The 27,551-nt window shown below is 38.1% G+C and overlaps 1 protein-coding gene across 10 annotated transcripts in view; it reads left to right on the top strand.

Moving 5' to 3' along the window:
- The window catches only part of Zmynd11 (zinc finger MYND-type containing 11), an 89,125-nt gene that overhangs the window by 43,073 nt on the left and 18,501 nt on the right, over positions 1 to 27,551 (top strand). For 7 of the 10 annotated variants that reach the window (XM_026788405.1, XM_026788406.1, XM_026788408.1 and 4 more), the window contains exons 3-4: positions 10,699 to 10,858; positions 20,942 to 21,103. In XM_026788405.1, coding sequence (XP_026644206.1) covers positions 10,699 to 10,858; positions 20,942 to 21,103 — 322 coding nt within the window. The remainder of the gene's footprint in view (positions 1 to 10,698; positions 10,859 to 20,941; positions 21,104 to 27,551) is intronic. The other 3 variants (XM_026788409.1, XM_026788412.1, XM_026788411.1) reach the window with 1 other exon arrangement.

Here is a 27,551-nt window from a genome sequence, read left to right as displayed (position 1 = left end):
TGCTAGAACTACAGGTGTGTCCACTGTACCAAGTACTAGAACTACAGGTATGTCCACTGTACCAAGTGCTAGAATTACAGTATACCACTATACCAAGTTGCCCCATTTAGATTTTTATTAGTGTAATTGGATCCAATCTTTACCCTGGCATTTTGTGCTTTTGAATTTTTATTTAAGAATTTCTTTTTTTCACTAAGAATGATGACTCAAGGCTGTAAACGCCATACTCAAGAGACTGAGACAGAAGGATTGCCTTGAGTTTGAGGTCAGCCTAGGTCACAAACAAACAAACAAAACAAAAGCAACAACAAAAAGCCAAGTTAGTAAGTAAATAAATAACTTCATTTTTCTGTTTTAAGACATGTTTATTTTTAATCATGAGTATATGGATGGATTTGTGCAGAAGTGCAGATGTCTGCAGAGGACATCAGATCCCTTGAAACTAGAGTTGTTAGCCACCTAGTGTGACTAATGGGATTTGAACTAGGTTCTCTGGAAGATTATTACATGCTCCTAGCCATTAAGTCGTTTTTCCAGCCCACTATTCTTTTTCTTAAGCCATCTACAAGAATATTCTCTGCACTTTGTTTTATACCCTAACAGCTGTATGTCTTACAGCTCTGTCTTTAGTCCCTGTGTTTTCTGTGGCCATGTAAGATCTATCTGGTGTTATTTTGCTGTATAGTAAGTCTCTCTTCTTTAGGATCTAGACACAACTGTAAAAAACTCTCGTAAAAAAAAAAACTGCAAAACCCCACGACCTGTGGCCACCCATATTGTGGAATGGTTTATTAGCAGTCAGCCTTGTCTACTGCTGTACCATCTTTATAAGGGCTCTTGTCTTGGCCTAATCCTGTACCCAGAGCTAATGACTAATGCACAGTGCACTCAACGGTCTTCAGTGACATTTGCTAAACACTGACGGTGTATAGACGTTTTACTCCGTGATCTGTCTGTAGCAACTGAAAACCCTAGATCTTTAATGAACCATACACATTCTCCTACCTGCCCTGCTGTTACCTAGTTTTGTTTTATCGAGAAAGTAATTTCTTTCCTTCTGAAAATCAGCACCCTTTGCACCCAGTATCTTAGTAAGAGACCAGGGAATTTTCATGGCTAGGCAGCATTCTCGGTCCTCCTCACCACGACAAAACAACTGGTGCCCTGCTTTCCATGTTGGCAATCTCTTGGCTTGTTCTAGGTTGAACTTACTGGAGTAGTTTTAGTATGAAGATGCAAATTGAAGATGATCTTTGGTCTCAGGCCTCAAAGTAGTACTCAACAGGTTTGCATTTCAGACTTGAAGCATCTGATGCTCAGCTGGTAAACTTTATGCAGAGATGCCCCAGACCTAAATCACTTGTAGCTACCAGTATTTCTGATAAAGAATGTTTAAATTGTATGTTCTTTTTTATGGTTAACTTTTTATGGTTAGTGTGGTTTGAGATCAATTTGCTAAAGATATTGGTAGTTCACTCTACCAATCTTTACTGGTAGGTTGGAAGATATCTACATTTAGCATATGATAGTAAAGACAGAAGTATTTCCTGAAAGGAAAGAACAATGTTAAAAGATGTCACTTACATAGTATAATAGTTCCGCGCTCCACTGACTTTTTACCTGAAGCCCAGGAACAGATACAGCCTGGCCCAGGGATGCTTACTTTTCAGTTGAGAACTCCTTCATGATTTACCTTGGGAATGGGAGCGGGGAAGGGACACAGGATAGGGGAAATGCAAGTAAAAGTTATGATATACAAAAATGAATTGTGACCATAGTCTTGATAAATGTCAATAAAGTTAAAGCAGTACTAGTTAAAAAATAAAACTAATACAACATAGAAAAGAAAACTAGACTAGAGCAACTGGAACACCAACCAAATCTAGGAGTAACAGCAGAGCTGTGCAGAGAAGTCACATGTTCATTCAGCAGGTTGTTCTACTGAGCAAGTGGTTAATCCATCCAGTGTAACAGAGTATTCTGAGGAAAGGAAGCAGATTACAGAGAGCGTGTGTACTGTGATTTCATTCCAGAAGCATTCAAAACCAGGAACATTGAACATGCTCGTAAGGAATGTGTGAAGAGGAGACAGGCTTTGGTATAGTCCAGGGCTAGAATGTGAGTCTAGCATGTACCAGACTCTGGCTTGAATTCTCTCTCTCTCTCTCTCTCTCTCTCTCTCTCTCTCTCTCTCTCTCTCTCTCTGTGTGTGTGTGTGTGTGTGTGTGTGTGTGTCCACGCTCACATGCACGCATGCACATACAGTTAAAACAGAACTTTAAAAAGAAGTAAATGGGAAGTAAGAGTGTGTTTGGGAGCTAAGTGATGAAGCAGGGCAGTCAGAGTAGGCAAGTTGGTTTCTCTGTCCCTCCTGTCCCTTGCTGTCTTGTCTGTCTGTTCCAGCCAGGCATGTTCAGGAACAGTGTACCCACTGCACTCTGATAGAAGGATCCAGATCATTTAGTATTACTCATTATTTATAATTCGTTCTCTCTCCACTGAAGACTTTTTTGGGCCAAATTGCAGACTGAAGACAATGTCTCAGTTGCACGGGAATTATGTTTTTTTAACGCTTTACTTTTGAACATTCCTGCCTCTTGCAGAAAGTGCACGCCACTAAGAATTGCAAATGGAACTGTAGTAAATGAGATCAAGAGGAATTTATAGATAATTTAAATGGAAGGCCTAAATATTTTGCTTCTTTCTTTCACCAGTAGCCTGGATAAGGTATATGAATTTTCTGTGACTACTTTTTATAAATGAGATTAAAATTAAAATTGTCAAACTATATGTGATTTTAAAAGATTGTATTTTAACTTAAAAATGAAAAATTATACTTCTTTTGTGTATGTGCATGAAAGCATTGTACATCCACATGCCATGTGACGGCCAGGTGAAGTCAGGGGACAACTCAGGAGAGTAGATTCCAGGCCTCCTTGAGAACTGACCCTGTGCCGGCTGGGCATGGGGCACTGAGCTGAGGTCTGGGTTCAGATTCTCCAGCATACACTTGGAATAAGTGTTGCATGGCCACCAGAATGGTGTTCTCAGGCCTTAGAACCTGTAACCAGTGTGGTGAGAGGGCATGGAGCCATGAGTTACAGCTGTGCTGGGTACAAAGCCTGGCTGTACTTTCTTAGCAGCCGTTTCCCCTGGGAGAAGCCACTGCTCTCAGCTCAGTTCTCAGAACTTCATCTTGGTGTGGTGCAGTCAGAGATCGAGTCATCGCTGGCTTCAAAGGGAAATGATAAGTCTCAGAAATGGTTCATACAATCTCTCATGTTTCTAAAAGTGATGAGTGCTTTCTGTTAGAATTAACTGTATGTGTTTCTCTTTCCTGTGGGGGTAGAGGGTCTCGACATGCAGAACTGGCTCAGGGGAGATGAAAACTCTTAAGAATTTTGCAGCATGTCTGAGTGCATCACAAAAGTTGCAAAGCAGGATCCTGAGGCTGCAGACAGTGGGAAGAGGAGGAAAGGCACTGAAAGTATCCAAAGAAATTCTAAGTAGTTAGACATTTCTGCACTGGCGACCTTTATACTGAGTCACACTGCAGTAGAAGATGAGAAGGTCTCTGGTACTGTCCCTCGAAGGAACTCTAAAGGCCCAAGTGCTTTACGAGTCAGCTCCAGTGTGACAGCACCTGGCCTCGCAGCTTCTGAAGGCAGGTTAACTCCAGGTGAACATCTCAAGCTGACAGTACTCAGGCTGTGACATCACTCCTCTGCATAGGAACAGTGCTGTTCTGGCCCAGTTCTTGTCATTTCCTTTACTTTTTGAGAGAAGTGGGAATCAGTCCTTGAGTTAGTTTTTTACCGAAGCGTGTCAAGGAATAATAAGATGCAACAATGTTCTTCTTAAGGACCTGGGATGAGAAAAGGGAAATCCTTCGGGAAATGTACTCTGACATCAGACAGCCACTTTGCCAGTAGCCATCTTCAAGTATCTTGTGGATAGTTTAACAATTCCCTGAAAAAACAAAAATGTCACAAGGCAGTGGTGGCACATGCTTTTAATTCTAACACTTGGGAGGCAGAGGCAGGCAGATTTCTGTGAGTTTAAGGCCAGCCTGGTCTACAGAATGAGTTCCAGGATAGCCAGGACTGTAGAAACCCTGTCTCAAAAACAAAATTAAAACACAAACAAACAAACAAACAAACAAACAAACAAAAACCTACAAAAATAAGGCATTATTGCTACCTACGATGTATGTTCAACAGACTCCTAACCGAAACAGTCCAGGCAGATGGATTTAGTGAAGACAGAGCTGACTAGGAGAGCCATTGCTCAGTGTTGACCATACACACTAGCCATAGCTTATACAGTGTGTAAAGTCAAGCCCACTTCTAATGTCAGTGCCATACTGCTTGATTTCCAGCATGATGACACAAGTAGAGAGTTCCATGTTACCCATGAGCTGCCTCTGTTGAACACAGGCACACTAACTGCAAATAGTAGTGCACACATTACCTTCAGATCACATATGTGTGAAGGGAAAGTTTCCTGTTCAAGCTGGGTTCCATCCCCAAGGACTCTCATGTATGTGCAAATATTTCACAGTCTGAAAAAAATTACAAATCTGAACTATTTCTTATCCTAAGCATTTTGTAAAGGGAGGTTAGCATGTGTGTGCTGGGATTCTTAGGACTATGTAGGACACACCAGAGCTTTAGAATGTGCATTTTAACATAGGTTATTGTGGGTCCCCCCATGTAGAAATGACTTCTTTTGTGTAAATCTGTCCATTGGTAGTGTCACTTGTAGCTTTTTTTCCATGCTTAGAAGGTATTCTCACACCAGTTATAAGAAAGTCTCCCGTGTTATTAGCTAGCCTGGTTATTATGCCGCTTACATTTTGGCGCCCAACGTGGGGCCCAGAAAGCCGACATTTTAAAATAGCCAGTTTTTTTTTTTTTTTTTGCTGTTGAGTCAGGATAATTTTTCTTTGCAGCATATCATCCATAAACAGCAAAAAAGCTGTGTTAAATTCTCTTTTTCTTATTTTTAAGCCTTCTCAGGTTTTTAAGTGGATTTAGCACCACGTTGGGTGCCACTCTGTTGTAAGGAGCAACAGCGGGCTGTATCTTGCCATCTGGTTAGCTTTATATTTGAAATAACAACATATAAATTGTATTCTTTTAAACATTGTTTGGCCCATTAGTTATAACTTCTTTTTTTAATATTTATTTATTTATCTATTTATTTTTTTATTTATTATGTATACAGTATTCTTTCTGCGTGTATGCCTGAAGTCCAGAAGAGGGCACCAGACCTCATGTGGTTGCTGGGAATTGAACTCAGGACCTTTGGAAGAGCAGGCAATGCTCTTAACCTCTGAGCCATCTCTCCAGCCCTAGTTATAACTTCTTATTGGCTAGCTTTTATATATTGATCTAACCCATTTCTAATATCCCTGTAACATCATGAGGTGTCTTACCAGGGAAGATCTTAACTTGCGTCTGTGTCCGGTGGGAGAATCATGGCGACTCATTGACTCAGCTTCTTTCTCCCAGCATTCTGTTCTGTTTATTTCGCCTATCTAAATTCTACCCTATCAGAGGGCCAAGCAGTTTCTTTATTAATTAACCAATGAAAGCAACAGATTAGAAAGAAGTCACTCCCACATCAGTCAGGTGTCCTGGGGCCATGCAGTGACAGCTGACCTTTGTGCCAGTGATCTGAGTACTCCATTGCATAGCCTGCATTTCCTGATGCCATCTTTGGTATCCATGGGTGTCAAAATTGTCCTGATTCAGTCTTCTCTGTTTCTGGTGGTCCCTGATGATGTACCTGAGTGGTACTTCAGGTACCTATCATTCATCTACTCTTTAACTCTTACTGTCTGGGACTTGGGTTTAGATTAGTGCTAGAGTATGGCCTTGGTGTGCACAAAGTACTTAGTCTCTCTTTAATACCTGATCCAATTAACTAATGAAAAACAATCACCTGATTTTGGTATATAAATCCTTCTATTTTAATATCTCCATTGGTTTCCCAAAAGAATTTATGAAAGTATTCAAAAATAGTTTGTCAGCTGAATTTTTAGATTTCTAATTATGTGGTTTGCAAATATGTTGTTGGATTTTTGTACCCTTTCCACTGTATTGCTTACTGGCTTTCAGTGTCTTGGAGAGGAGCAGCCACAGGAGATATCTTAGAATAGCCCTGTCACATTACAGAAGTACCTACTCATTTCTGCGTACTTATGGGGCTAGGCATTGAACTTCATGAAGTACCTTCCAACCTGGATTACATTTTTAAATTGTGCATCTGTATCTATGTCTGTATGTAGGTATGTGTACAAGAGCACAGGTGCCCATGCAGTCCAGAAAAGCCTTGGATCCCCTGGACATAGCTGCAGGTGGTTGTGAGCCACCATGTGGGGGCTCTGAGCTGAGCTCTAAACCATTGTGCCCTTACCAGCCCCCTGAATTACATTTTTAATGACTTGTTTTGCTTTTAGTCTATTAATAAATTTTATGTTTATAGTTCTCAATATTAAATTTTCACTGAACATTTAGTAATGTTTTTTGCTTTTGATATTTGAATTATATACATGTATTAACATTCACAAACAGATTTTAATATTAGACTGTATATGTAAATATCTTTTGTTAAAATTGTACATGAGCTTTCCTTTGGTATACTAGCTTTTATTCTTACTGATGTTTTGTAAAGGTTTTTTTAATCATTATATGTTTTGTACCCTTCTCTACCTTTATTATTATGGGTTAGAAGAGAATGTGGTCATCCACTGAAGTAGGCAAAGTCAACTTCTGACCATGTCCCCTGTTGACGTTTTTTTTTCTAGGGAAGCTTTTTGCCAATCTCTTATTTATATCTTTGGAAACTGGAATTGTTAATTGACAAAATAACCAAATTGTGATCACATATATATATATATATATATATATATATTTAGAAAACTACAGCATTTATACTTTGTGAAGACATGAAAAAGGTAGCAGTTTGGGACTATGGTGGTTTCCGTAGTATGTGTCTGTGTCCTCTAGCGAGGTTTGATTTGCATGGCTCTTTGCTGTGGATTCAATTAGCCAGTGATGAGTCTGTGTTTTTTCCAAGAAAAACCTTCTAAGTTAGTACTATCAGGCGGTTTTTCTGACTTAATGGCCTTAGCCTTGTCTTTCTTGGATCTTTGTGATGTTCCAGGTTCATCGTCTGTTTCAGTTGCATGACCAACAAAGTCTGTATCACTTTTGGAAACCTACCTAGGCCGTCTTTGTGACCACTTCATGGTCAGTCCTGTGTACCCATTGCTGGTATTTAGTTTAGGTTCCAAACCTAAATCCATGGCTCTAGATCCATGTTTTGTTTCCCATAGATATTTTCCATGTGTGAACTCAGGGAAGTGAGTGAATGTCTCTAGCACTCCACTTACTTCTCACAGGTTTATATTACAGGTTTATATTATATTATAATATTATTATATATTATTATATTACAAGTTTATATTACAGCTGTCTCAGTCTTGATGGTTTTTTATGTCTTTTGTCAGTGCAGGTGCTCTGAGTTCCAAATCCTGTAAACTGACACCCCAGCCTGCCATGTTTGTTTTTAAATTGTTTTTAATTGTCATTTAATATTATTCTGTATGAATATTCTGCCTTTAGTTTGTGTTGTTGTTGTTGTTTTGAGACAGGGTTTCTCTGTGTAACAGTCCTGGCTGTCCTGGAACTCGCTCTGTAGACCAGGCTGGCCTCAAACTTATTGAGATCCACCTGCCTCTGCCTCCCAAATGCTGGGATTAAAGGCGTGCGCCACCATCGCCCAGCAATTAATTTTTAAAGTATTTTTATTCTTTAAGAATTTCATATATTGTATTTTGATCCTATACGCCCATCCTCCATCTGTGTTCATTTTCAGTCTTTCTGCAATGCTGTTTTTCACCTTATCACATTTGATGTGCTTTCCATTTTTTTTTATTTTTTGTTTTTGTTTTTATTAAGAACTTTTTAATACAATCTTTTCTCATTTTATATAGCTATCCCTGTTCCCACTCCCTCCCCTTCTCCCACTCCACCCTTCCCTCCACCCCACCCCCCATCCACTCCTCAGAAAGGGTAAGGCTTCCCATGGGGAGTCAACAAAGTCTGACACATCACTTCCAGGCAAGACCAAGCCACCACCACCACCACCACCACTGCCCCCTACCCCTGGGCTATATCTAGGCTGAGCAAGCTATCCCTCCCAAAAGTATGTGCTTCAAGACAGCAGTTCAAGCACAAGGGATCCTGGTCCCATTGCCAGATCCTGGTCCCACAGCCAGTGGCCCCACAGACTGCCCAAGCCTCACAACTGTTCCCCACATTCAGTGGTCCTAGTTTGATTCTATGCAGGTTCCCCTGCTATCAGACCAGTGTCAGTGAGCTCTCACTAGCTCAGGTCAGCTGTTCCTGTGGGTATCATCTTCATGGTCTTGACCCCTTTGCTCATATTAGCATTTCTCCCGCTCTTGGACTGGTCTCCGCTTAGCTCAGTCCAATGTTTCGCTGTAAATCTCTGTATCTGCTTCCATCAGTTTCTTGATGAAGGTTCTATGATGACAATTAAGGTAGTCATCAATCTGATTACAGGGGCAGGCCAGTTTAGGCATCTTCACCACCGTTGAGTCTTAGCTGGGGTCATATTTGTGGATTCTTGGGAATTTCCCTAACACCGTGTTTCTCACTAGCCCTTTAATGGCTCACTCAATGTGCTTTCCATTTTTATTGATTCTTTTGTTTCTATGTTTCATTATATATGGTGTTTTGTGTGATAATTAAGAAACTTATTTATAAATTAATATCTAAGGTAGCTTTTAAAAGCTTTTGATTGAGAATGTGGTAGAATTAGTATGCTTGGACTTCATCTTCTTCCTGACACATTTGCTAATTACAGCACCTCCATTGTTGGAGTTATTCTGTCTGTTCTCTAATCATAGTCTCCATGTTCCTTTCTGTCTTAGTCCTTCAGTTAATTATATGACAGAAAAAGGAAGTCTGTAAAAGTGAGCTGTCTCCTAAACAGAAAGTCACCATCTTCCCATGGTGTAAACGCAGGGCTCCGTATAACCCCTTTCTTTTTTTTTTCTCTTTTATTTTTTTTCTATTTACAGTTATTTATTTATTTATTTATTTTATATTATATTTTATTTTTTTAAATTTATTTATTATTGCGTATAACCCCTTTCACTGGGCCTGTCTGGCCTTTCTCTAGAAAAAGGACAGAAATTCATCTTTTGACTCAAGAAGGTCCTTAAATGCTGGGTTTTCTTTTTGGCTTATTTTGTTTGTTTGCTTTTCATTTTCAAAATCATGATTTATGTCCTGTTTTATTTCCTCTTATTTTATTTTACTTAATTATTAAGATATATTATTGTCTTTTCTTAGATGGGATATTCATGGGAAGAGTCTGATTTTTTTGCCATTGTTTTGAGGCAGAGTCTCACTCTGTACCCTAGTCTAGCCTCAAACTTGCTATGGAGGCTTGTAGTCCGCCTTGCCCTTGAGCTCAAACTCCTGATGCCTCCTGAGTGCTGGGATTACAGGCTCTGTTCTTATCTAGATTGGCAAAGGGCTCTTTGAAAACCACTAGTTTATAGGGAAACAAAATGTTGATGTTTTCCATTTTTTTTAATGAATAAAATCAGAATATGTAGCGTTTTGTTTGAAATAAAACCAATAATAAATAATGTACAGATGGACATATACAATTAGTGAGATATTGGAGTAAGTAGCTGGTTTTACTATAGGAATTACTATTATTGTCTATGCTTCAGGGACAGTTTGTAATGTTTCACTTATTTTTTTATTTTTAAAATACCATAACTATGTAAATCAGTTAGCACTAGTGTGTACATTTCCTTTCTGGTGATGGCATGTGTCCATGTTCTCTGTCTAGCAACCGTTCACATAATCTCACACACTCACTAGCACCATTTCCTGAGCTTTGAGTTCAAGCACTTTTTAAAAGTATTTTGAAGCCCTCGATAGAGGATTATAAGAGTCTGTCTTTAGAGTCTGCAGAGCAAAGGAAGAGGTTGACCCGTGTGCCCAGTGATTTGTATCTGTTAGTTGGGACTATTTTGCACCGCTGTTTTCCCAAACCGTTTTTCTTAAACTAGCACCATATGCTCCTTAGTGAGTCTGTCTGAAAGGACCCTTGTATTGTTAGGCTGCCCCATCTTGGGTGATGCTGGATTGATCTTTTCCTTTAGTTTCTTTACTTTATAATTGTGTTTGATACAAAAAAGTTTTGTCTTTAAAAAATATTTAAAATGTGACATAATTCAGAAAATTGCTAATGGCTAAAAACAAACTGTTAAAAATGTTGCAGTCTAAAAAGATCCTGTCACAGATACTTTGGGGTGATGTGCCTTAGATCTAATGACTTGTGTTTCTAATGATCTGTGAAGAGCTTGGAAATAAAACCTTTGCCTAATTTATCATTTTCTATGAAAAAAATAGCATCATAGAGTTGAGAGCTTAAACACTTGTTTCCTCCCCCCTTCTCTCCCTCCTTCCGTCCCTCCCCTCCCCTCCCCTCCTCCTCATTCTTCTCAACTTCTCTTCCTTTGTTCCTTCCGTAAATGTAAGCCATGATAATAGAGGACCAAATGGCCCTCCCTTTTCTTGTTTTTACTCCTTTCTAGTTGGCATTACTGAGAAATTTCTAACTTTGTGTTTCCTCTGTGTTCAGGTATATGTCCCGAGTCCACGGTATGCATCCCAAAGAGACCACCCGTCAGCTGAGCTTAGCTGTGAAGGATGGTCTTATTGTCGAAACTCTAACAGTAGGCTGCAAAGGCTCAAAGGCTGGTATTGAGCAAGAAGGCTATTGGTTACCAGGAGATGAGATTGTAAGTCTATTTTACTTGATAAATTCAGAAATTTGGACTTTTGGTTTTCTTTGAATATTAATATAACATATAGAAATTCATTGTCAGAAATTTAACAGATTTTAACATTTTTATTAACATAAGGCTTTATATTGATAGCTTCCTTGTGATTCCTTAGGAAAAAACTAACTTTTATAAAAATCTTGCCATTCCGTTATCTTGCATCTAAAAATAAAACTAAATGTGCATATAAGTCATGGCACTTCTGGTGCTTTCTTCAGCTAATATTAATTTAAAAAATGTTTCAGTGCAGGACAGTGTTTATCCTGCCTAGACAGATGGAAAGGGACACATTGCCTATTTAGGAAAGCTCACTTGAATGGCATCAACTCCTGAGCCAGGCTTACAGGAGAGTTTTCATGCACATACAAAGATCCCAGATGCTAGTGTGACTGGTCACGTGACTACTGGCAGGCTGCGGGTGGGCCCTGAGCATAAGTCAATCAGGAGGGATAGAAAGTTACTCTTCCTGTACCTCTGTTTAGCGCCTGCTCTGACTTCCCTTAGGGGAGATGCTTTACACAACTGTATCCTTTCAGGACACGGTTTGATGCAGAGAGGCACATAGAGAAGGATTTTCTTCTTGCATAAAGATTGATTTTATTTGTGGTATTTCTGTCTCACCATCATATTTTTTTGATATTTTAACCAACTAATTGGAAATGCCTTCCTTATTTTAATAAACATCTTTTAAGATAATAGGTTTCAAATGTATGTTTTGGGGGATTTAGTAATTTAATTTTCTAAAATCTAAAATTTTGAAAATCTCATAAAAATCTTAAAAATTGGTTCATTGTGGGAAAATTTCCTGAAAGCTTTTGCTTTGTTTCATTTTTTTTCTGGTGACATAACAGACAAGCCACGGCACCACCTCCAAGTGTCTTGATATTCCTAAATGTAGGGAGTTGTTCAGCTCTAACCGCTTTGTCAGTCTTTTTTTATTATTATATATATATATGTCAGAGCCTCAAAAACATGGGGAAAATCATTACTTGTATTTAGTTTGTACCCTGGAAATATTCCTGAAGAGCTGTGACTGCTGCCAGCAGAGCAGTTTCCTCTCAAGTCCCTGCAGCAGCTGGAACTTGGTTGTTGCAGTAGCCAAGATAGGAGTGAGCCAGGATAGAGCACAGGTAGGAACTGAGAGCCCAGTGTGACTCAGGACAGTCCAGACAAGATGGGATAGCCTGCCCCAAGCACTTGGACACTTGGAGATTCAGAAGACTTGCAGAGAATTGTGAGGTGGGAGTGTAATGGTAACTGAGGACTTGTGGGTCATGTGTACATAATTCTTAGAGTCGAGAGTTTGCTTGCTCCTTTAAGAATTGTGAGTTTTTAAATATAGTTTGTTCTTCCTCAGACTGAAATCTCTTTAATTCATCAAGCAGTTAGTTAGCTTATTATGTATTAGGTTTTATATTTCTTTTTATTTTACATGTTTCTTTGCACGTGTTTATAGTCTTTCCTTTCCCTTTTTACTAAATGACATCTTAAAGTATATTAAACAGCAATTATACAGGCTTAATGCTAATTCTTATTCACAATAGTTTTATACCAAATAAGCATATGTAATATAACTGAGTATATCAAACTTAGGCTTAGGTTATAAAATTTATAACTGTAAAGACTCAAGGGTAAAGTAGTATATGGAATGTCATAATGTCCTTGCTTACATGTCTGGAATTGTCTAAACTTCGTTGATTCAGCCCTCTGCTGTAATGTGGGCATGTTAATATTTATTTCATTTAATCAAAGATTTTCTGTTCTATTACTATGAAGAGACACCATAACCAAGACAATTCTTATAAAAAGAAACTATTTAATTTGGGGCTTGTTTATAGTTTCAAAGTGTTAATCCATTATTGTTAGGGCAGGGAGCATGGTGGCAGGCAGACAGACAAGGGGCTCAGAGCTTACATCCTGACCTACATACAGGTAGGCAGGCAGACAGAGACACTGGGACTTGTGGAGGCTTTTGAAACCTCAAAGCCCACCCCATTGACACACCTAGAACAAGACCACACTTTCCTATCTTTCCTGAACAGTTTACTGACTGGGAACCAAGCATGCAAATATATGGGCCTATGGTAGCCTTTCTCATTCAAACCACCACAAGGATTAGATGAGAATATGTCCATGAAGCATACACAAATATACTTAAAGCAAGTGTAAATAAGCCAGTAAATATGTATGCTTAGTAATGATCTTTTGTGCAGAAAGGCAATAGAGTTAATAATGTATTTCAAAACAGCTAAAAGAATGGACTTTAAATGGATAAGTTAATTAGCCTTGTTTGGTGAGTGGATATATATATAATCTACTCTACCTTATAATATATATCTCCAATCTACCTTATAAAGTTATAGTTATTACTTATATATTAAAACTTTAAAATGATTAAAATAAGTGTCTGAGGACAGTATAGTAAAAGCAATAGTTTTTTTGTTGTTGGTTTTTTGGGGTTTGTGGTTTTTTTTTTTTTTTTTTTGGTTTTTTGAAACAGGGTTTCTCTGTAGCTTCGGAGCCTGTCCTAGAACTAGCTCTTGTAGACCAGGCTGGCCTGGAACTCACAGAGATCCGCCTGCCTCTGCCTTCCGAGTTGGGATTAATGGTGTGCGCCACCACCGCCTGGCAAAAGCATCAGTTTTTAACTAGCCATATAAGTAGTCTTTTATTTAGACTATTTACTTTGTTACCAGTATTCTCCAATATAAATTCTGTGAAGAGCTTGCCCTTGAAAGAGTCGATCTTGTTGAAGGTGTAAAATAATGAAGTTGACTGATGAAATGAGTATCTCACCACTTGACTTGCAGTGAATGTCCTCATGCCCTTATGACACCCACAAGCTCATGTGATTAACCATGTCACCTGTGGCACAGTTCTTTAGAGATTCTGCACTGTCCAGGCTTTGTGTATTTTTATTAACTCTGTCATCTGCAGGAGGCAGGTCTAAGCTGTGAACTGACAAGCTAGTGAATGCCCTCCACACAGAAGCACCTTGTATGTTATTTAAAGGTTCTTTCATGAACAAAAAGAGTATACCTCAAGAATACTTGATGGAAGGGCCACCTTTTCTAATTTGCATGAAGTTGTGGGTCAGGGCTCTGCACACCAGTGTTTGAGACTTTCTAGTTTCACCGCTTTGTGATTTCAAATGTTTTGGTGTCCTCCAAACTTGAGTTTTAGAGTGTAGTACATTTGCTGAACCCTTCTTTCAGAGTTAGGATAGGCTTTAGAAAGAGGCTTCTGTTATAAAGGACTAGGTGACAGTGTTCTTCCTACTCCTCTGAAGAGAGGAGCTGAGCTCTCAGAAGTGGGGAAACAGGATTAATTCTTGAGTCAGTTTATGTAGCAGAGGTTGAACGATGCTTCTCTTCACTCCCATCAGTGTGTGGAGAAATAGAAGCCAATGAGTACAGTTTTCCTTTCTCCCACACAGCAATGGGAAAAGGAGCTTAAAAGTCAAAAGTTTGTTGATATTACATTGTTAATACACTCCTACTATTTTTCTTCTCTAATATTTAATTTTAGAACTTGAAACTATCAAAATACATGCATCCCTGGACCATTATTTTTTATTAAGTACAGCAATCGTGTCCTAAAAGCTCACTGGCCTGAATGAGACTATTGTCTGTCTTTGAAGAAGCCAGCATATTATAATACAAAGGCAGAGGCCTCTGTATTACTAAAATTCCTCCTTCTAGCCAAGAAATAGTCTCAGACATTTTCCAGTAATGATCTCATACACAATTTGCAGCCCCCTGTATAAGTGCCAATTCTGTTGGAGAAACTATAGTAAAATTGTCAGTGTCTAAGCATCTTCATGGTGATTCTCATATGTGTATATAAGTTTATGGAACAAAACAGCAACATTCATAAGACCACTCCTGTTTCTAAATGACCTGTTTACACAGTAGTCAATAAATAAGTATACACAACAGACTGTTTTCTAAATGACACACACACAGTATTTGAAAAATGTAGGAATTTTTGTGGTCATCTGAAAATTCGTAGACTGGTAATAAGTAGCATTAACTGACAAGGTCCAATTAGTTCCCATAAGCCTGGTTTCCAGAGCTTCTGGAGTTCTGTTAGTGAGAAGATATGGAGCGCCATCTTGTTATCTGAACAGTTAATACTTTTTTATGTTGATGCCTTTTCCTTTTGAGTAGTTAAAAGTAGCAGAGTGCTTTTTGGCACTCTATGCAAGACCAGCTCAGTACTGCAAAATAATTATTGAATGCATACATACATGTGCACGCACACACATGCTTGAATATATACTTGCCATACATGCATGCATACAGGCTCACATTCATAAACTGTTTCATCATCTGCTTACTCTTAAGTACACATGATGGGAGGCCATATTTTTAATCCATATTTCTAGTATCTCATCCTCTTTATTCTTAAATATTAAGAACAATATTTCTTGGGCAGAGTTTTACCACTTCCTAGAAGACTGAAGTTTAGGACTTACTAGTTATCTTTTTGATCAATATAAATTAATGTCTTAAAAATTAGCCTTTTGGTTTATAAAGTGCCCATCAAGGATAGGAAGGAAGGTGTTTCAAAAACACTTATTGTAACATAGGAAGCAAGTAACCTTGAGTTTTGGATCATTTGCAGATAAAATATAAACAATATGTATCTTGAAACAAGGCTATTATTATGAACTGTTGGTGATTGACAGTTCTCAGGACAAGGCTGCACTTTTATTTGTAAGTGATTTTTATCTGATAATAAAGAATTTGGTTGCTAGTGTTGGCTTAAAATATCTTTCAGAAAAATGATATTATTTGTAAAACTACTTTCTCCTTTTATAGACCTGCTGAATTTGGATTCGGGACCTCATTTCTTTCACAGTTCATGTCAGTATAGGAGTAGGGTTTCTGCTGAGAGCCCCAGATTGCAGTTTTGTGTAGAATTCTTCTGTTTTCTTGTTTTGCTGCGGGTGAGTCCTGACTAATTACAGACGTGACTAGACTCTTCATTCCATGCATTTTGAAGTGAACCATTCCTGATATCAGGACTTGAGGCTACTCTTGGGCCTGAGAGCATCATTCTCAATAAAAAGGGACATTTTACATTTGTATCTTTCACTTCTCATTGTTTTAGGCTTTTTTATATTTTATTTTAAAAAAGCCCAAGTAATAGAAATACGTATTTTGTGAGTTTCTAAAGATATGAGCATATTATGTTTGCAGTGAATGAGCTGAAATACCAAACCCAAGTGGGGTGAGCTCGACACCTTGAGCGGTTGCTGTCATCTGTTGTTTCCAAATCAAGTGCCAGCTTGTAGGAAGTATTGCTTTATATTTACCTTAAAATTTAACTAGGCTCACACCTCTTAGGGAGAACACTGGATTAGAATTGATGGCCTTGTCCCTCACAGACCTTACTGCCTGAAGCCACAGCAAGAGGGGCTTCCTTGCTTCATTCTTGAGGAAAAAAGAGGCTGCTTCTGAATACAAGCTAACCTGGACATTCCAGCACATTGCATACATGTAGCATATGAATTTAATAATTAGTTTTTAAAAGCAATTTAGAATTTACCTTTTTTGTTATAGTTATATTTGTCATTAGTTCATTCATTATTTATTTTTGTTTTTTTGCAACAGAGTTTCATTGTAGCCTTGGCTGTTCTAGAACTCACTCTGTAGACCAGGCTGGCCTCGAATTTATAGAGATCCACCTGTCTCTGCTTCCTTAGTACTGGGTTAAAGGTGTGCATGATCACTGCCTGACTAGTTCGTTGTTTTAAATACCTTAAACACAAATTTCAATGTACCTTTGATGCTGTTGCTGTTTAAAAATTGAAATGTTTTATCTTTATGTCATTTATATATGTGTATTATATATATGTATATGTGTGTATGTATACATATATTTGAATATTCATTCCCAACCTTGGTTACAAAAAGTAAACAACCCTTTGTTTACTAACTAGTAAATGAGTGCTGACGATTCAGTTACACTAGAGTCCTCTGATTTTTAAACTGACTTACTGAGAAATGGCTCTGTCAAGAGCCTCTATTTGCTCAGTATTTTGGGGGTTCTATTCTTCTCATCATGTGTTGGTGTATTGTGTGCATGAGTTCCTGCTGTTTGGCTCTTTCTCCTTCTTTGAATTCTGTTCCACTAGGCAATATTGTAATTTATTTTCAATATTTAAAGTCACTAAAATTTGTAAGCCTCATATCCTCCCATGTAAATGATTAACTGAATTTGTTAACAGAATTAAATTAAACCTAAAATGGCAGAAAACTCACTTTACAGTGCATCTGCATTAAAGCACACTATCATACACATGCTTAGCAGTGTGATGTGTAAAACATAGGGAGTTAAAACTCCCTTTTGATTATTAAAGAACCTTGATCAGAATTGGAATATGTTTCCCAACAGTTCTTCAGACGTCTCCCTTGGTACATGGCCAAACATCTTTCTGAGCTTCCTTTTTATCCCTTCATTGGAGCTAATTATATTTCCTGTTCTACGCTGCTCAGAGAAATGTGAAAATCAGATATGATAATGAATTCTAAAGTACTAGGAGAGAAATGCACTCATATTATTCATTTGTGTCTTAGTTCTGTTTTGTGCAATACATAGATAATAACACCAGCTAACATCTCCTGAGTGCTTAGGCTGTGCAGACCTCCTCTGTGCACTAAGTACCTATGAACTCATTCGGTTCTTACTAAGACACAGGAAACTATTCATTTTACAGATAGAAAATGACACGGAGAAAAGCTAAACATTCTGCCCAAGATTATAGAGACATGAGTGTCAGGGCCAGGCTTTGTACCAGTCTGACTCCAGCGTGTCAACCAAACAGTGTATCCGACTGCTGCTAGATTGGGAGGTTTCACTCCTAGGCTCTGAGGGCGGCCTGTATAAACTTCATGCTGTGTGAGCTGAGTTTACCACTCTCACTTTCATTATTCTGATTTTTCAAAACATTCAGTGTAATCCTGTTCCAGAGCAATCAGATATGCATTTGTGGTATTGTATAAATACGTATGGCACAGACTTTATTTGCTGAAAGGTATTTTCCTGACAAGAGTATACATCTCATGGCACAGGAATTCCCTAAGAGATTTCTCATTGTCTATCTATAACCTTTTACAGTCAGTGACAACCCTTTTCTTTAATGATGAGCTCATCAATAGACTTTTCTCTTAGCATCATTCGCCAAGTACTATGAGTTGTACTTCTAGTAATGAACCATGTGCGAAATCCCTTTAGCCCTCTGTATTACCTGATATGAGCAAAATTATGGTAGAGAAACCAAGATTATCTTGTTTTTATTTTGAAAGGCCTACAGTATGCAGCCTTTCTCCAGGACAGCAGCCCCAGACAAGGTGAACTAATTTTGGACTGTTATTTTTCCTTAATTCTACTTTTTTTTTTTTTTTTTTTTTTTTTGGTAATAGAGTTTTATATTGTTTAGGTTAGCTAAGTTAACTCTTGCTAGACTTGTGTGTAAAAACTGTATGACCTTTGCACTGCTTCAGTTTTGGAACTTTGTGTTAGTCAGTAATCTTGCCCTTTAAAGGCTCTCTTGTCCTTAAGTGGGATTTCACACTTTTGGCTGCTAACTAGACTGTATCGAGAGTAGCTGATGAGTTCTCGTGGCATCCAGTGCAAATGTAAACTTGGCTTATTGGCTTATGTGACATGTGTGTGTCAGCCTCACTATTTAAGTAATGTCAGCTTAAATAGTCTGACCATTTAAGACTATGGTCCATGACTTGTTTACACCTCTGAAAAATTGTAATAGATTTTGAATCAGTGACTTTTGCATGTTTCCTGTGTTATGAATAGCTCTTGTCATGATTAAAATAACAAGAAGCATTGTCTTCTTTAACCCTTATGATGATGGAGTCAGTGATATACATAAGGAAAACATACCCAAGCCAGTAATGAAGGCACACACCTGTGATTCTACCACCTGAGAGGCAGATCTCTGTGGGTTCCTGGCCAGCCTGGGCTACATAGGGAGTTCCTGGCCCGCTAGTAAGATGTCTTAAAGCAAAAAACAAGTAGTTCAAAAAAGTTAATAATATCTAGTAAATTAATTTTAAGAGTTGTTGTACTTTGCTTCCTTTAAGTTATGGTTAACATTCCTACAATTATTTCTTAAAGTGTGGAGTTAAGTACCCCAACAAGGACAGATTCATTCCACTGTCTCTTTCATAAGTAGGTAAAAGTGTGCATTGGAAAGAGGAAGGCGATGGAGTAGAAAAGCTAGAACTGTGTTCTTCCTGCCCTTTTAACCATCCCAGCAACCACTATTTGACCCATTATTGAAGAATAATTAAAATAAAAAGTTAAATCATGAAGGATGGCAGTTTCTATTAATTAGCCAATATATATAAATCATTAATGTCCTTTACAGTATTTCCAAACAGCCATGAGAATAAAATATTTTGTTTTAAGCTTAGAAAAAGTTCTTTAATTAAAAATAGACTAGAATTATGAAGATTATTTATATTAAAATTTTTGAGTTAGAAAATGAAATAGCTAATATATAATGTATTATGAACTGTCTATCAGAAATGAGATTCATTTTAATTTTAATTCAGCTAAGTTCACATACATGTCTTTGTGTATCTCAGTCAAACTTGGTAGTGTAGATGTTCTCTGAGCTTTATGTAAAATGAGTACTTCGTGATTGCAGTCCACATGATTGCTCCATCAGATGAGTCTGCAGGGAAGTGCACAGCTGCAGCCAGGACCTGAAAATGCTCCTACTTTACATTACTGTTTGGTCAGTGAAGACCATCAATTTCTTAATGAAACATAAATCCAGAAAGTTTAGATTTCTACAGAATTGACTACTCTGCCTTCGCCATGGCTCAGGATGTACGTTGGAGGACATAATGTGAATAATAGTGACTACGCTCTTAGTGAGTGGATGGTGGCATTGAAATGTGGTTGACGTGGTCAGTTCTTATTGAGTGCTAGTTTAAGCCCCATTTGTTGGGATAATATTAGCATCTGAGAAAATGGGGGAGCCACTCAATTTTGGAAAGAATGTGGAATACATAAAAACAATTAATAGCTGAACCCAAATGTGGATGTCAGGCTCCCCACCGGAAGTAGTCTTGGTGTTGTTATAGTTTTCCTTTTGTTCATTTGGCTTCCACATCTCCAAAACAGGTTGAGTTAACCTTTACTCAGGTTGAGTTAACCTTTACTCTGAAGTGTATTTTAGAAAAAGTGAAGGGTAACATTTATAAAGAATGGATTCTAAGCTAAAAGCAAATGAGTCTTCCTGTCTGTACTGCACCCGCCTGCCTTGGCTGTAGAGAGACTTCACTAATGAGACCTGTTGAAGAATGCCCGTACAACTCTGTGTTCTTTGATTGCTAGGACTAGCCACATCAAGAACGGAGCCTGCTTCCTTTGTTTCATATGGTAATCAGCCTCTTTCAGATAGTGTGACTAAACCTTTAGTTTCACATTTTCAATTTATTTTTCTAAATTTAACAGACCCTGCATATTTGGCGACCTGTCGGGACATGGGCATTTTGATTAGTTATTTTCAGTTAAGCATCAGATACTGTGGATGAGAGAAAAGCACAGTGAGCTACACCACGCGAGACTGTGCACCCCGTCCCCGCAGTGTGTCAGCACCCCCTTTGTAATCTGTAAAATCAGGACAGAACACAGGTTTGTCTGCTTGAAATATTAAGCTGCTGTTGGTGTGGGGCACTCAGCTTACAAAAGACACTGTTCCTTAAATTGTAGTTTTAAATGAAAGATAATACTAGACCTGGGATTGGCTTTGGGCATAATTCACTTTGGAGGTGTTTGCTATCAGATCACCTTAAGGTATCTCTGACTATTGATACTACATAGGAGAGAATCCAAGATTTAAAGAAGTAAATTTCTAGGTATTTTCTCTCTTGTTTTAACACATTAAATGTCTTAAATTGTTTATAATGCCTAACTTGTGATGGACTTTTAGTTTCAATTTTGTTGTTAGTTATTGAAGATATTGACAAAATGTCATACGAAACTATTTTGTATTTTTTGTAGGACTGGGAAACAGAAACTCATGACTGGTATTGTTTTGAATGCCATTTGCCTGGAGAGGTGTTGATATGTGACCTGTGTTTTCGTGTGTATCATTCCAAGTGTTTGTCTGATGAGTTCAGGCTTAGAGACAGCAGTAGTCACTGGCAGTGCCCAGTTTGCAGGGTGAGTACCTATGAGCTTTCATGTGCTGGTTAGAGGGTTGAAATTTATGAATATAGTGTCACCAAGATACCCCAGGTGGTCTTGCAAGGTGAATGATCCATCCTGGAGGGTGGGGGTTATGTGCTGGAATGACCGTGACAAATGAGCAACACTCATAAATGCACACACAGAGCACACCCATCTTTCAGGCTTCACATTTTAGAGAATTTAAATCACATGGAAATATCTTCTCTTCACATATTTTATACCTATTTCTAGATTATGTAACTGCTTTAAAGGATAGCTTTTCAAAACATGAACTGCTTGCCACACTGAGGTCCATTTAATAATGACTTTGTAATTCGTGGCAGAGTTGATGCTGCTGAGAACACACATGGGCAGAAGGCACAGTGTTGGGAGTGTTCTTGACGAACTTCCCGTTTTAGCCATGGAAGTTGCTTTTGTTTCTGTCATCATGACTTAGTTTATTTTTTGCTTATATTTTATGTGGAAGGTGGAAGGATGGGGCATTTGCACATTAAGAATTCTAATTCCCTAAAGTCAAATGCATTGTGCGGTTGGTAAAATGCATATTTGCAAAATAATTTTCAGTCATTTTTCTCACTGAAGAATATGCATGCTGTGAGGTTGTAGTGCGTCTGTATATGAGTGATGTGTGCTGACAAAATACTACATTTTCCAGGGCACTGAAGGCAATGGTATGAATTTCTGTGGTTGCAAGCACTATGGTTTTATAATTTGTGTTACTCAGGAACTTAGCTGGAACCATCATCATATGTCCCACTTACCCATGAATACAGATTTTGAGTATGTCTTAAATAATACTTTAGTAATTTAAATGTTTAATTTCTCAAAATTTCATTTTACTATTTTCTCCTCTTCAACATCAGTCAAAGATTTCATCTGGGCACGATCAGCAAATGTCCAGCCCACCCTAATCTTCCATAGTAACGGAGTTGTTGGTTACCTTAGCCCACTTGGTGCAGCATTTCCTTAGTAACTGAGATCTTGATTACCTGAACCCACTTCGCCTAGCGTTTCCTTACTAAATGAGGCCTTGAATTACTTGAGCCCACATCAGCTAGGTGTTGCTTTGTGACTGAAGGCTTGAATTAAATGAGCCTACTCTACCTAGTCCTCCCTTGGGAACCGAGGTCTTGATTACCTGAGCCTACTTAGCTTAAGAAGTAGACAGAAGACAATTAGGATAGCATTAGAAACCTGTTTCATGGTGAATTATTGGGAAATATGAGACACTATCAAAAAATCTGACTATATCAGTGTTAAACCTGAGGTTGTAGATTTCTTCTAGATCTTCAACAGCACATGATGGTCACTACTCTGAGCAGGGGCTGGTGTCACTTGTGTTCTGTTTAATGGATTTGGATCATGCCTCTTAAAAGCAAATCTCTCTCTTATATTCTAGAAAATAAAAACTTGCTCAGGAAGAGCTGGGCCTGGTGGCACAGGCCTCAAATCCCAGCTACTCGGAACTACTTGGGCTTTGGAGTAAGCTCAGGGCCAAACTAGGAGAATCAGAGGGGCCCTATCTGCAAAAACAAGCAAACAAAAAAATGAAGATAATTTTTATATATATTTCAGCAACAGATTACTGAGCAGTTTTCCAAGCATGTGTGAGCGCCCAGATTCAGTCCTTTGTATCCAGTCTCTAGAAAAGGGAAATTGAAAGCACCCAACAGTAAACACAAGGAAGTGGAGACAGCACTCACACCTTCAAGGTTTTATAGTTAATGTGCAGTTCCTAGGTTCATAGTAAGGAATTTAAGTAAAAGCACTGGGAGTTTTGAGGCAGGGTGATCGCAGTGAAGGTTTTGTATTATTTATATTTATTTGTATTATTTGCATATGTATAATAGAAAAGCACTCCTGCTTTGAAGAAAATCGTCTGTATGAAGTTCTCTTTCTGTTTCTTCTCCACAGCTGCTCTGCTGTGTTCTAATTAGTTTTTTTTTTGTTCGTTTTTTGTTTTATTTTTCAATATTTCATTGTCAGTTGACTCAAATGCATGGCCACTTCATCCCATCTTTTTCTTTTGTTTTTCCTCCTTCAGTTTGGATGTGTTTATGATACAAGGTACTTATGGAAATGATACCGTAAGTTACACAAAAACCTAAATTATGTATATATAGTATAGTCTGTGATCTAGACTTCAGCAAGACTCAGAAAGCCTGTGTTTGGGACTGAAAGTGGGGAATTTTACCTTCAGCTCTGAAGCCGCCCAAGAAATCATTTGTAAGTTAGGTCTGTTCTATTGTTTCAATAGTTATGGTCAGAAAAAAGATAATTGCTACTGATTCTTTTTCTAGTATGAAAAGAAATAATAACCTTAAAGTTGTAATGGAATTTTAAATGTGTATCAGGTAGAATTTTTGGTTAATTTAAGTTTTAAAACAAATTATAATAAAATCCTTCTTTAACAAATGAGTGTTTATACTGAAATATTCCTGGACTAAAAGAGTTTGGGGTTCACAGACTAAAACTCTAGAACTATGGTTCCAATTAGAATCAACTTTTCCAGTCTCTTTTTCCTTCCATGGGATGTTAGATAATTACATAGGATAATTGTTACACAAAGAATCTTATAGAGAAGAACCTTATCTCCAGTCAGGCCAAAACAGCACACAGAAGCCAATCATTACTACAAAAATAAAGTGTAAAGCAAACATGTCCTAATAAGTGGTCGATCTCCGAAGACTTTCTTCGTTTTGAGACACTGCTGAGACCAGGCTGTCTTCCCCCAGCTGTGCTCTCACAGGTCTGGAAGCTGAGAAGACAATGTGCACTTTCTCAGTCAGAGCAGTTTTACCAGTTTTCATGCTTAACTTAGGAATTTTACATTGCCAAGAATGGTCCTTTAGAATGTCTGCTTTCTACACTTTGCAGAAACAGCCAGTTGTTTTTTAAAGAGTAGTCCATGAATGTCTGTCTAATTAGATTTTACTTTGAGAAAAATATCCTCACTGTCTAGTTTTATACTCTTGTTCCTGTGAGCTTATTAATTTAGAAGGTATTTTAAAGTCATTTTTTAAAACTTTGTTGTAAAGTATGCAAATAAAATAAGAAAAGCAAATTCACAGAATTCCTTTTCTGTATGTAAATATTCTTCAGACTTCTTATGTTGTGCGTATGTGTTTGTGTGTGTAAATTGTGCGCACTATTGATACAGTCATCTTGTCTCCAGTCAGCTGTGTCCTAGACATCCTATTTGTACATCTTACAGTAGAGAAAAGCCACATGTCCCTCACCTGACCAGTTCTTATGAATGTGTATCCATGCGCCGCCCGTCTTCCTTCCTACACTGACATTCCAAGCACTGTGTCTGAAATCGTGCCCAGTTTCAGCTTCTGAACACTGCACTCACTTTCTTCATGAAGCTGCTTTACATTTCATTTTCATGAAATGATCATAAATTTACCAAGCAAAACTTAAAAAAAAATCCTTTTTTTGATAACTCTATTGAAGATTTTACTTACATAAAGGAAGTACCTTTAAAACACAATATAGTTCATGGTACTTTCCATAAAGCCTTTGTGTGTGTGTGTGTGTGTGTGTGTGTGTGTGTGTGTGTGTTGTGTATACATGATCCTGTCTGCTCACTTTTGGTAGGATGAGTTCACTGACTGCAATTTTTAAATCTGACAGTTATGAACATTAATATTATTTGCTAAAACAACAACTTACCCTTCAAAGAGTGTATGAGTGTACCCATTTACATCACAGCCATGGCAGCAATTTTCACTGACCATTTGGTTTCTGTCAGATATCTTGTTTTCACTTCACTTTATTTTTATATATAGTTTCCAAATTACACAGTCAGTTTCCTCTTTGGTATCATAGTTTCTCTCTCTCTCTCTCTCTCTCTCTCTCTCTCTCTCTCTCTGTGTGTGTGTCTGTCTGTCTGTCTGTCTGTCTGTCTGTGCACTGCATTCTTATTAGTCTCTAAGCTTCTGGGGTAAGACTCACAGGACTGTTATAGTAATACCCTGAAATTGTTCTTGGACTAAGAGATCTGGGAATCATCAGACTTAAATTAGCAACTATGGTTACAATCAGTCAGCTTTCCAATCTACCTTTTCCTCTTAAAGTTTGAAAAAAGATTTAGGATAGTTAGATATACTAATAAGGAACTTCTGAACATTGTTTAATATATTGGCAAGGTGGTTTGTCATTTAAAACTCCACAACTGCCTGCTAGGGTGGCACCACACTGCCTTTTGGCATAGTGTTCCCTGTCAATCTGCCATGGTGGTAGTGGTCTCTGGTGCTGTCCAGTGTGAGCCTCCACCACCATGTGACTCTCACCACCAGAGCAGATAGTGTTGTTTTCAAACATTCACATTATGAACCCTGTACAGCCCCAAGAACAGCATCTTCCAATGTGAAATGTCACCTTTCTCAAAGTGGCCTTGCTTCTGTCTCCCCATCAGAGCCTATTATTTTAAGAATTCTAAAGGAATGTTCTAAAGAATGGACCCTCCTTCCCAGTGTACAGATTCTGTAGCAAGTCCTGTTTGTGAGAGCAGTGACTTTAATATCTGAGAGTGTGACATTTGCTCTCTTCTAATACCCCATAGAGCATCAGGAAATTAATGAGGGGAGCAGTACCATAAAGCAAGTAAAGTGTTTTTTTGTTTTTTTTTTTTGTTTTCAGACAGTTGGTATGTTCCCGTGAGATGGAGACAGGGCTTTGGAGTGGCCTGTCTTCCCTCCTCCTTCAACATCATCATCCTCCTATGAGTGCATTTTGTGTTATCTTGTTTTTAGGGTGTTTTTTGACTTGGAGGAGTTGTAGATTCATGTTAGTGCCACAGTTTAAATTCATACACACAGTTTTCATCTGTGAACTATAACATGCCATTGGCAGCAGTTAGGATAGCAAGTGTGTTCCATGTTTGCACAGTCAGTAAATATCAGGAAGAGAATAATTAGAAGTCATGGTAAGCTCCTTGTTCTCTCTGTATCCGGGCCTCAGATGGAATACTTCTCTGAGATTTTGCCCACAAGGAATAATATCAATGCCACTGATTTCATCACATCATCTGACTCAACTCTGCATCTCTTTACATCTCATGTAGTGCTCATGCACACACAGACTACTGATATACAAACTACTACTACACACACACACCACAACACACCAGGCACATCAGACACCACATACATCACACAATACTTTTGAATGAAAGGATCCATTTAAGGAATGAAAGATAAGATTGTTACAGTATCTCCTTTAAAAAACCTGGAAAATAGTCATTCCTTCCAAGATATTTGCGTGGCATTTTTTTCTGTGAAAAATTTATGCTTGTGTATGAATTGCATGATAAATGAATGTAGCTCAGTAGTAAATTATGGAATCATAGGAAATACAGATAACAAAACAAAAAAGCTGAATATTGGAGAATATTATTATTTCATGTCTTGGGTCTGGGTTATAAAGTTCTCTTGAGTTTGTAGCATGTGACTCCCTTACCCTTGGCCTAAAAAGTCCACTGAGATCTGAGAAAGCTCCTTCCAAGGCCTCCAGCCTATGGGAATGGCTTTTAAAGTCTCCCTGCAACCACAGCTTCTTCTAAACATGCTCAGAAGGGACGGATTTTACCAAACAACCAAAAAACTTTAGAAGTGATCATATTAATGGGCTAGAGAGATGGCTCAGTGCTTCAGAGCATACTGTTCTTTCAGAGGACCATGTTCAGTTCCAAGTACTCACCCAGGTAGATCATAGCCACTTGCAATTCCAGCTCCAGGGCACCTGGTGTCTTTGGCTTCCTCAGGCACCAGCCTTTTAATATTAACTTTTAATACCTGTATTAACCCCCTCTTGCTTTTTCTGTCCCATATGGGTTGCAGTGTGCCCATCAGGCAGATGGAAGGCCCAAAGGGACATAGCTTGTCAACTATTAAAACTGGCCCCAGAGTGTCTATGTGGAGGAGTATTGGGGATCCTGGTGTGGGAGTAAGCCACAAGGCCGGCAGTGTTGAAGCACGTGAAAACTGTCTCACAGGAAGAGCTGCGAATTGCAGCTGTACCTCTTGCATGTGTTGGGGACACGGATAGTATAGTGTTTTCTGATTCCTGAAGAAGAATCATATGCAATTAATACTCACAGTGAAATGAGACCAAATGATAAATGAAAGTGGTTTATGTACAAATACCTTTTTGTGTATCTGCTTTGTGCCACTCTTGTTCTTTGGTCAGTCCTCTTTTATGAATATGGGCAGTTTATTAATATCTTCACCCCAAAGTAAATAAATACCTTTGCTTTCAAGCTCCATATTAATAAATGTAGAATGGAGATGTGACTTTTAAGTAAATTTTTAATGGTAAATAATCATAATACTGAAAATAATGAACATTGATCATATTTTTGTTTTTAAAGACACCTGCATCCTATAAATTTAATTAAAAGTATGAAATTACTTTTAAC

This window comes from Microtus ochrogaster, unplaced genomic scaffold, assembly GCF_000317375.1.
Source record: "Microtus ochrogaster isolate Prairie Vole_2 unplaced genomic scaffold, MicOch1.0 UNK2, whole genome shotgun sequence".
NCBI classification, from domain to species: Eukaryota; Metazoa; Chordata; class Mammalia; order Rodentia; family Cricetidae; genus Microtus; species Microtus ochrogaster.
Note: the sequence above shows the minus strand (reverse complement) of the source record. Positions and strands in the feature narration are given on the sequence as shown.